The 10,928-nt window shown below is 36.6% G+C and overlaps 1 protein-coding gene across 1 annotated transcript in view; it reads left to right on the top strand.

The window, feature by feature from the left end:
- Positions 1–2,465: 2,465 nt before the first annotated feature.
- The window catches only part of LOC118530348 (glutamate decarboxylase 1-like), a 42,609-nt gene continuing 34,146 nt past the window's right edge, over positions 2,466–10,928 (top strand). Inside the window, exons 1-3 of the mRNA XM_078060484.1 lie at positions 2,466–2,528; positions 2,630–2,743; positions 3,711–3,771. Coding sequence (XP_077916610.1) covers positions 2,466–2,528; positions 2,630–2,743; positions 3,711–3,771 — 238 coding nt within the window. The remainder of the gene's footprint in view (positions 2,529–2,629; positions 2,744–3,710; positions 3,772–10,928) is intronic.

Genomic DNA, 10,928 nt, shown 5'->3' with positions numbered 1-10,928 from the left:
ACATGGGGCAAGGTGTGTCTTCGAGACCAGTGAATGCAAATAGCTCAATCCACATTCCCATTTCTCCATCTCCAGTGAGGTGCACTCATCACACTGGAGTCTCCAAGATTTCTTCATAACTAGGGCCTTCAAACCTCTTTATGTTTAGATCCAGTCTCTTTTGCTTGAAATGCTCTTCTATCCTTCTTTACAAGTTAACTTCAAAATCTAGTTGTTACCCTTACCTGTAAGAGCTTTTCCAGTTCTCTCAGGGAGAGTTGGCCATTCTCTCTCCCTGCTCCCATATACTTGATATATATCTCTTTTCTATCTACAGGCATCCTTCAGAGATATTGTGGGTTTGGTTCAGACAATTACAATAAAGTGAGCACCGCAATAAAGCATGTCACATGAATTTGTTGGTTTCCCAATGCATATAAAAATTATGTTTACATTATACTGTAGTTTATTAAGTGTGCAATAGTATTATGTCTAAAAAACAATATACATACCTTAATTACAAAATACTTTATTGCTAAAAAATTCTAACCATCACCTGAGCTTTCAGCAAGTCATGTTTTTGCTGGTGGTGTTGGATGGCTGCTGACTAATCAGGGTGGTGGTTGCTGGAGGTTGGGTTGGCTGTGCAATTTCTTAAAATAAGGCAACAATGAAGTTTGCTACCTTGATTGACTCTTACTTTCAGGAGTGATTTCTCTGTCACATGTAAGGCTGTTTGATAGCATTTTACCCACAGCAGAACTTCTTTAAAAATTGGAGTCAGTCCTCTCAAACCCTGCCATTGCCTTATCAACTAAGATTATGTCATATTCTAAATTCTTTGTTGTCATTTCAACAATCTTCATAGCATCTTCACCAAGAGTACATTCCATTTCAAGAAACCGCTTTTTTCCCCATCCATAAAAAGCAACTCCTCATCTGTCCAACTTTTATCATGAGATTCCAGCAATTCAGCCACGTTTTCAGGCTTCGTTTCCAATTCTAGTTCTCTTGCTATTCCCACCACATCTGCAGTACTTCCTTCATTTAAGTCTTGAACCTCCAATTTGTAACAAAAAAAAAAAAAAGTGGTGTCTGTGGAGTGCAGTAAAGCGAAGTGCAATAAAATGAGGTATGCCTATATTCTACTTTGAATATTGGATTCAAGTTTTTTGAAAACACAAGTAGAATGATCTACAAGTCAAGGAGAATCACTCTTAAGAGAAGAAAGACATTGGGCGCCTGGGTGGCTCAGTTGGTTAAACAACTGCCTTCGGCTCAGGTCATGATCCTGGAGTCCCGGGATCGAGTCCCACATCGGGCTCCCTGCTCGGCGGGGAGTCTGCTTCTCCCTCTGACCCTCCTCCCTCTCACTCCCTCTCATGCTGTCTCTCGTTCTCTCTCTCGCAAATAAATAAAATCTTAAAAAAAAAAAAAAATTAAAAAAAAAAAGAGAAGAAAGACATTGTATAATAAAATAAGAGAGGCATGTGGGTTCAAAAATGGAGGGATTTTTGAAGTTGGAAAAGCTTTGAATTTCTTTTTTTTTTTTTTAAGATTTTATTTATTTATTTGACAGAGAGAGACACAGCAAGAGAGGGAACACAAGCAGGGGAAGTGGGAGAGGGAGAAGAAGGCTTCCTGCTGAGCAGGGAGCCAGATGTGGGGCTCGATCGCAGGACCCCGGGATCATGACCTGAGCCGAAGGCAGACGCTTAATGACTGTGCCACCCAGGCACCCCATGAAAAGCTTTGAATTTCTAGAGTCCAATGAAATCTGTATCAGTTTGTTAGGGCTGCCATAACAAATTACCAGAAACTGAGTAGCCTAAACAGCAGGAATTTATTTTCTATCAGTTCTGGAAGCTAGAAGTCTGAGTTCAAGATATGAGTGAAATTGGTTTCTTCTGAGTCCCCTCTCCTTGGCTTGTAGATGACCATATTTCTCTGTGTCTTTACTTTGCTGTTTTTGTATGTGTTTTTGTTTCCTGATCTCTTCTTATAAGGAGTCAATCATACTGGATTGGGCCCCACCCTAATGATCCCTTTTAACTTAATCACCTCTTTAAAGACCCATTTCCAAATTCATTTCTAACAGGGGTTAGGACTTCAACATGAGTTTTCTGGGGACACAGTTCAACCCACAACACACGTCGTTGGAGCTCTGTTTCCAGTAAAAGTGAAGAAGTGGAAGTCCTAAGAGAGGGGATTCATGAGAGAATGAAGTCCCTGCAGGACATCGGCTAGAACAGGGTGCAGAAGAGGATCAGCCATAGAGGAGAGACATTGTTTTAGATAACAGAGGTTGAAAAGTAGATAGATACAGATGAATTTAAGCTTATTGAGAAATCAGAGTCTGATGGCTTTTATCTGTGGAGGGAGAGGAAGTATGGTGGCAGCTGAGGTGAAGTTGAGGAAGATTTGCTGAGTGGGAGAGGCCAGAAAACAGTAACAAGAGGTTGAGACTATTGGCAAGAAGTAAAACCATGGGCCATGGAGCCAATGCTGGCTGGGGAAGGAACGGAAGATTGGAAGACATTAAAGGGAAGGTATTGACAAGGGTGTTGAAGGCCTAGAGAGCTCAGAATTTAGGATTAATTTGAAAAATAAGAACCTAAAGGATGATGTTTTTTTTAACTTTTATTTTTAGCTAAATCCATCCGTGCTTTTTCTTACCCAAACATCATTGAACTTTCTATACAAGAAAGATGCTTGTTCTTTCATAGAGGTTAATACGATCACTCAGTACATCCTTTTATACCAGGTATAAATATAAATAAATATTAGGTGTGTTTACTCACTATCTTATGATGTTTTGAAAGATGTTGCCTTTGGGTAAAAGAATATAATACTTATTTTGAAGGAACAGAACTGAGGGTTGAAATGTTCATGACTAATAAAATGAGAATTGTTGCCAAGAATAGATTGCAGAGTGCTCCTACAAGTGGAGGGCAGAAAAATAATTTTGGAAGAAATGTCTGGAAAAGAAAAGAATGGTGTGTGGGGGTGGGGGTCAATCTCACTTGCAAGGGCACAAAGTAAATCAAATGAGAACTGATGAGTGATCACAATTATGTCTGAGTTATAAAGGGTCTATTTTAAGTTAGCTGTCTGTAGTTTAAAATGTTTAACTGTTCCCTATATCATAAATTAGTACTGCACTATTATTAAAGTCTGTTAAAATTCATATCCTTTAAAGCAAGAAAAGTAACAGGTGAACTTACTAAATATTTAAGTGTCAAATGATGCATTCTGTAAAAGAAAGCCTTTATTTTCCAAAAGTATAGCTAATGTGTCATGAGATACCAAAAAAAATCACTCTGATTATCATCACTCCTACCACCTTCGCCTATTGCTCACCACTGCTTTACATGTTATATAAACTCACAAAACTCTGTAATGAAATATGGATCCTTCCTCAATCTATTGATTTAGCAGCTCTACTCCTGCTTCAGCTGTTCTACGGAGAAAAAGAGGAATAAATTATTTTGATGATTTAAAAATGGAATAAATAAATTGTACACATTCATGCTCATTCCAGTCTTTCTATCTCAAGGAGTGTCACTTTTTTTTAAAATAGATAGTGAAGTACACTGTTGGCTTTTACACAGTAAAAACCAAGCAGCTTATAACTCTGATCATTCTCAAAGAGCATCACTCTTATATTTTCCACCTTCTTTCAAATCCCTTCTTCCTTCTTTTCTTTGACACCCTTCTTCATCCTTCCTTAGATACAAGGGTACCGCAAATCGGCTGACATGGACATAGGTGGAATGCGAGCCTCCGAGTTAAGTAAATTTTGGGGGCCAATGTTCGTTTTAAAAAGTGGGTTTAGGATTCAGGCCCAGATCAGTCTGGACACATCCACATTTGCATTATGGTGGCCGGTTTGAGCAGGGGGACAGTTTGCTTTGGGAAAGATGGAGAAAGCCAGCCAAAATTCATCTCAATAAAAATAGGATGACATAGGGATCCTCCTAATGGCTTCTTTAGAGGGAAGAGATTGTTACTGTCAGAGATTCAGTTCTGAGACTAAGATAATTTTTTTACTCATTTTGAAAGAGTCTTAATGGCACACTTATTATGTACTAGGCATATGCTAGAGGCCAGAAATACAGAATAAAACAAGCACCATTCCTAACACTGAAAAGCTCATATCCTATTTGGAGACATTATTAGGTTTGTGCTTTACTGGTTGGTATGACTCAATCAGTTATGCGATTGTTGTGGTTCAAAGGTCTCCTGGGAGAAGTAGGTAAAGTGCAAGTAACTGTAGGAGAGGTAGGGAGTATTCACAAATATGATAAGATTATGATTTTGAAGTATGAGCAAGTTGGTTTGATATAAAAAAGGGAAAAAGTGTCCAGACAGAGGGAATAATATGAATAAAAACACACAAGGAAACGTTTAACTGCTTAAACATAATTTTACATCTGCTCTAAATAGGTAAGATTTTTTTCCCCATGATTTTTCTCCAAAAAGAAACAACTAATCTTTATGTGGCTGTTTAGATACATTTTAAAAATCTTTAAGATGATTTAGTTTTAAAGAATTAAATGTAGCAGGAAGGGAAAATTGATGGGGACACTATACGAGACTAGTGGAAACTAATTTAGAATAAAATCAAGCTGATGAGTCCTTTTCTAGAATAAATTACGATTTTTTCCTATAAGTATGTAAAATACTATCCATGTATGGAAATCTCTCCTAAATATAAGGAAAAAATGGTCACTACTGCATTTATGGCACAGTCACTTAAATCATATTTATTACAATTATTTTGTATGTTTCATAATTAAAGTTGGCTGTCAATAAAAGCTACAATTAATCTAAAAGCAATATGGGTGGGAAAGTCTAGATTCCATGATTGCATGAGGTAGGTAATCAAAGAAAATCAGTGTAAATGTAAATTTCACTATTTCACTGATTAGAGTGTCTTTGGTTTATAGTAGCAGCAAGGAATTCTATATATTTTTTGTTATCTACTTCAAGATTTTGAAAAATCAAAGAGCAAATCGCTGTTTTTTGCAAATCTATAGCTTGTTAAGAGGAAAATAGCTATTCCACTTTGCATAAACTCCAGGTTGGTTTCTCATCTGAAATGCTCATTGCTGCTTTCTGTGAAAGTGAGAATTTGCTCAAGAAGTTTGTCAACAGGATGGTATCAGAGGAGGAGACCTTTCCAATGGGAAGATGTGGATGATGAGACAGAAGAATCATAGCAGTATGAAAGAAGTAAAAACAAACAAAAACCCTATATTTTTTGGTTGCAAAGGGATAGTCATAGCAATAATCATGGTAGGAGATTGGAAGCAGTTTTAGAATCTGTGCTCTCAGATCCCAAGAACTCCAATATGGAATGAAACAGGAAGACAAGTTCACCTTAAATTTTTTTAAAGGATAATGATGTAATCCTTCAAAATTTAAAGAATTATTGATTTGCATTGTAATAATAGACTATTTCCTTTAACCTGTTTTTTAAAAAGATTGATTTATTATTTAAGAGGGGTGGTGAGGGGCAGAGGGAGAGAGAGAATCTTAAGCAGGCTCCCCACTGAGTACAGAGCCCAATGTGGGGCTTATCCCAGGACCCTGAGATCCTGACCTGAGTAGAAATCAAGAGTCAGATGCTTAACCTACTGAGCCACCCAGGTACCCCTCCTCTGACCTGTTTTTGAGAGCACAGTATTTTCCCTATTTATTTCTCTTCATCTCGTTCTGTAATACATATCTGATAAATTGAAGACATATTTCCATTTAATTATCCCATTGCAGACTCCCCTCAGTTTCATTGGGTGCCATTTACAGTAATTAGGAAAACGTTCCATCACAACTTTTAACATATCTATAAGTTTAATCCTGTCTCTCATGAATCACCTTGTTTAGGTTTAGAGTCTCTAGAACTCAGGAGAATATAGAACAAGAATTCTAGAATTGAATATAGAATTGTTTCATCATTTTCCACCTCTCAACAGTGTCCTCAGCTCATTCCCTCCTGATTCACATCCCTTAACAGTGGAGACAAGATTAGTCTCCAAAGGCTTTAGTATTCTTGGTTTGGAGGGAAATGTGGAAGGCTTACTGTTCCACTCCTAAACCAGACTGTCTATGATCCACTTTATGGTTAATAGTAATATGGAGAGTATTTTGAACTTGCTTACTCAAAGGTATTGAATTAAAGTCTCCTACAAATTATTGATCCAAAATATCTATAGAAATATCGTATGAATTTGAAAGTCAATATCCAAATAGGGGAAATGGAGGGATTGTTCTGAATATTTAATTCTCTTCTTACACTGAACTTGTATTAAATACACTATGCATTGACATACTGGTTCAAATAACTTAGTGGTATATAATATGTATTTGTTGCTTTTTTCCTTCTTTTTCTTTGTAGTATAACTTAAAATCTAAGGGTATATGGAATTGACATTTTCACCATAAATCCACAGGATTCCCAACTTTAGGGTTTAATTTCTGTGATAATATAGGAATATCCATGTATTCACTACCAATCTTAACATTGATCCTGTTTATTTAATATCTTTTCACAGGCTTGACATACAGTATCTGACACACAGAGGGAATTTATATAACACAAACATAACTTAAGAAGCAAAATGATGAAACAAACACCCATTCACTAAGCTACCTACATTCCCCTGTACTTTCTCATTTCCCTGCCTCAGATCTTTTGTCCTGAAAAATAAAGTATTTCCAATCTTACTGATGCCCCGTGTGCTTCTCTCAGTTCTCTATCTGTCGTCCACTATCTTGTATTTATTGTATATAATTCTCATGCCAGTTCCTCTCTTTTTTTTAACACTTTTACAACAAACATATGAAACCTAAACAATGTGTACTAATTTTATATAAGATTTATTAATTTGATACTTGGAGCTCCAGTTAATTAATTTTATCTATATATTAAATTAATATATCAATATTATTTATCCTTTTTTCATTGATAGTGTTTGGATAGTGATATATAGATATATTTTTTTTTTCTGTGTGTGTTAATGCTTTGATGAACATTCTTATGCAAGTTGTACACAGATGCTGAAGTTCCCGTAAGGTGGAGGTTATTAATTTTGACTGCACATTGAAATCACCTGGGGAGTATTAAGAAAACTCTGATGCCTCACTGTCACCCCCAGAAATCATAGCCTAACTGGTCTGCAGAATGACTTGGGCATCAGGATTATGTTAAAGTTCCCCATAGTGAGCTGAGTTTGATGCAGGTTTATATGTGATATGGGTTTATATGCGGAGAATTACTAGGTTGTAGGCAGTGCGTATAAACATCTTCAGCTTTACCATATATTAATACAGTGTTCCTCTGAGTGGGGGTAACCATTTTACACTTCCAGTGAAAGTGTGTGAAAATTCCCTTTTTAAAAAAATTCGCGGGGTGTCTCAGTTGGCTGCGTCTGACTCTTGATTTCGGCTCATGTCGTGATCTCAGCGTCATGAGATCGAGCCCCACATTGGGCTCCACACGCAGCAGGGAGTCTGCTGGAGATTCTCTCTCTCTCCCTCTGCCCCTCCCCCTGCTCTCTCTTTCTCTAAGATAAATAAATCTTTTTAAAAAATTCTTGCCACCGGGGCGCCTGGGTGGCTCAGTCGTTAAGCGTCTGCCTTCGGCTCAGGTCATGATCCCAGGGTCCTGGGATCAAGCCCCGCGTCGGGCTCTCCGCTCAGCGGGAAGCCTGCTTCTCCCTCTCCCACTCCCCCTGCTTGTGTTCCCTCTGTCGCTGTGTCTCTCCCTGTCAAATAAATAAATAAATTCTTAAAAAAAAAAAATTCTTGCCACCACTTAATATTGCCAGGCTTTTACATTTCTGCCAGTTTAATTAGAGTATGATATTTTATCTTCTATGGGTTTTAACTTGCCCTTTGCCTGATCATTAATGAGAAGGAGTAATTTTTCAATGCTATTGGTATTAAGGTTTTTGTTCTATGAATTATCTTTTCATATTTTTATGCATTTTAATTAAACTTTTCTTTCGTGCTTAAGTCATTAATCAGTTCCATATTGTTATTTGTGTATTGTGTAAAAACTCTAACTTAAAAAAGTTTTCTATTTTAATTTGACGGTCTCAGCATCATATTGTTGAATAGTCCATCCTTTCTCCACTGATATGCAGTGTTGTTTCAATGATGAGTCAAATTTCCACATATGTATGGGTCAGCTGTCTCCTTATTCTATCCCAATAGTTTATGTATGCCCGCATGAGTAAGTTGCTTCTGTAATGTTGGCTTTATAATAATTATTTCTATCTGTTAGGATAAATTCCCTTGTCTTTTTCTTCTTTAACATTGCCTCATCCATGTTGGATCTTTTATTCTTCCTTGGTAATTTTAGAATTTTTTGGTCAAGTTAAGATCTTTTTCTCTTTCTTTCTTTCTTCCTTTCTTTCTTTCTTTTTTCTTTCTTTCTTTTTCTTTCTTTCTTTCTTTCTTTCTTTCTTTCTTTCTTTCTTTCTTTCTTTCTTTCTTTCTTCCTTCCTTCCTTCCTTCCTTCCTTCCTTCCTTCCTTCCTTCCTTCCTTCCTTCCTTCCTTTCTTTCTTTCTTTTCTTTTTTTAAGAAAAAAGCCCAACATGGGGCTTGAGCTTACAACTCTGAGATCAAGACCTCAGCTAAGATTAAGAGTTGGACACTCAACCGACTGAGCTGCCAAGGTATCCCTGGTCAAGTTAAGTTTTTGATGATAATTCCAATGAATGTATAGATAAATTTGAGAAGACTTGCCATCACGAGACTAGGTCATCTTATGATGAGGCAAATAATTCTATTTATTTAGATCTTCCCTTATGGCTTCCAATAAATGTTTATTACACTCTCTCTCTAGACTAATTGCATCATTTCATTGGATTTCTTCTTAGGTAACATTTAATTTTGTTGCTATTATAAATGTCTTTTTTAAAAATATAATTTTTAGTAGTCATTCGTGGTATATAGGAACATAACTGATTCCTGTAGATTGATTTTCAATCCAATAAACTTGAATTCTCTTATTAGCTCTGATAGTTTTCCTGTATATTTGATTGGATTTTCTGTATTGACAGTGATATTGTCTGTGAGTAGTGGAAATTTTAATCTTTAGAACTTATTTATTTTGTTTTACTATGTTCTCTAGAACCTGAAGAAAATTTTGAACACAAACAGTGATAAAATTCATCCTAGAAACATCCCTGATTATTTTTTTCTCTTACTCTAAAGCCTATTTTGTCTGATACTAATTTAACCACACAGCTTACTTGTAATTGTCTTCCCCTAGTTTTTCTTTTCCTTCCTTTGACTTTTCATCTTTGGTATCCTTATACCCTTATGTGTGTTTCTTGTTAATAACACATATCTGGATTATGTTCTTTATCCAATTTGATTAACCACTGTCTTTTTTTAAATATAGTTTTATTGGGATATAATTTGTAGAACCATAAAATGCTCCTATTTAAGTTTACCTTTCATTTTTTGTGGTGAATTTATAGAATTGTGAAAGCATCACCAAAATCTAGTTTTAGAGCATTTTCTTTTCCCCTAAAAGATCCCCGTCAGCTGTTACAGCTAGTGCTGCAATGTACGTTCACAGACAAAGCTCGTGTGGACATAGCTTTCATTTCTTTAGGAAAATGCCAGGCAGTCCATTTGCTGGGTCTGATGGCAAGTTTATGTTTCACTTTTTGAGACACTGCAAATTGTTGTATGAAGTGATGGCGCCGTGTTACATTCCCATCAGCAACATAGGAGGGGGTCTCGTTTCTCCACGTTCTCCAACATTTGTAATTGTCTGTCATCTTGGAGGTAGCCATTCAAGTATTTATGAAATAGTATCTCATTGTGGTTTTAACTGGAATTTCTCAGATGACTCATGATACCGAAGACCTTTTCATGTGTTTATTCACCATTCATATACCTTTGGTGAAATATCTATTCAGATATATTCCCCATTTAAAAAATTAGGTTGTTGTCTTATTATTGAGTTGTTAGTGTTCTATGTTTTAAAATAAGTCCTTTGTAAATGATATGGTTTGCAAATATTTCCTCAGAGTAGGTGGCTTTTTCTTTTTCATCTTAATGGTGCCTTTTCAAGAATATTGTATTTTTGATGTTATATATTCAAGAGCTCTTTGCCTAACAGAAGGTCACGCAGAAAGTCCCAGAAGGTCCTGTGTTTTCCAATCCTTCTCTTTGGCTGATGACTTTAGTCCATCTGTTTTTGTTTTTTTCTTGTCAGATTAGTTTTTAGATCTATCCTTTACCTTTTTTATTCTTTAGTGTCATCTTGTCAGCAGTGAGAGGATTCGTGAGTTGGAAGGATGTTCATAATATTACAAAAGGACAATAATATAAAAGGATAATAATATTATCCTTTTCCCTCTTGTTCTCTCACAAGGGGACAGTGTGGGTTTTTCAGAGGCCACATGACTGATACTGAAGGCAGAACAAGATGTGAGGATCCATTTCTCTTCCCTTAAGTCATATTTAAGGAGATTGGCAGAAATGTGAAACAATGACACCCTAACTAGTTTTGGAAAATATATTTTTCATATGAATGTTAATATGGAAGAGGCTTGTTTTGTTTTCCCCAGTGACTTACAACACTGCAGGGTCCTGAGGCCAAGGTGTTTGAGAATTGGCCTGCCTCGTGTGTAGTGCAGAGTGCGCTTTGTGTGTGTGTGTGTTTTGAGTCCTGCTCAGCATGACATGTTCTCTGGTATGAGGGCCCAGAGCTTTCTTCCCTTTCTGGAACATCAGCCATGATCTCTTCCAGCAGTGTCTTCCCCTCGCCCCTCATTCTAGTCTTCCGGCCTGTTTACACCCTCTCGTGCTGGCTTCTGCACTTCTCTGTCTCTGTGGTAGTTTTCATTTCTGGGTCTCTGTGATACATCCGGAGTGATTCTTTGCATCTGGTTTGAAATTTGTTAACTTATCATTTGTTTTTTCA

This window comes from Halichoerus grypus, chromosome 13, assembly GCF_964656455.1.
Source record: "Halichoerus grypus chromosome 13, mHalGry1.hap1.1, whole genome shotgun sequence".
NCBI lineage: Eukaryota > Metazoa > Chordata > Mammalia > Carnivora > Phocidae > Halichoerus > Halichoerus grypus.
The sequence above is the reverse complement of the archived record's forward strand: the minus strand, read 5'-3'. Positions and strand labels throughout refer to the sequence as shown.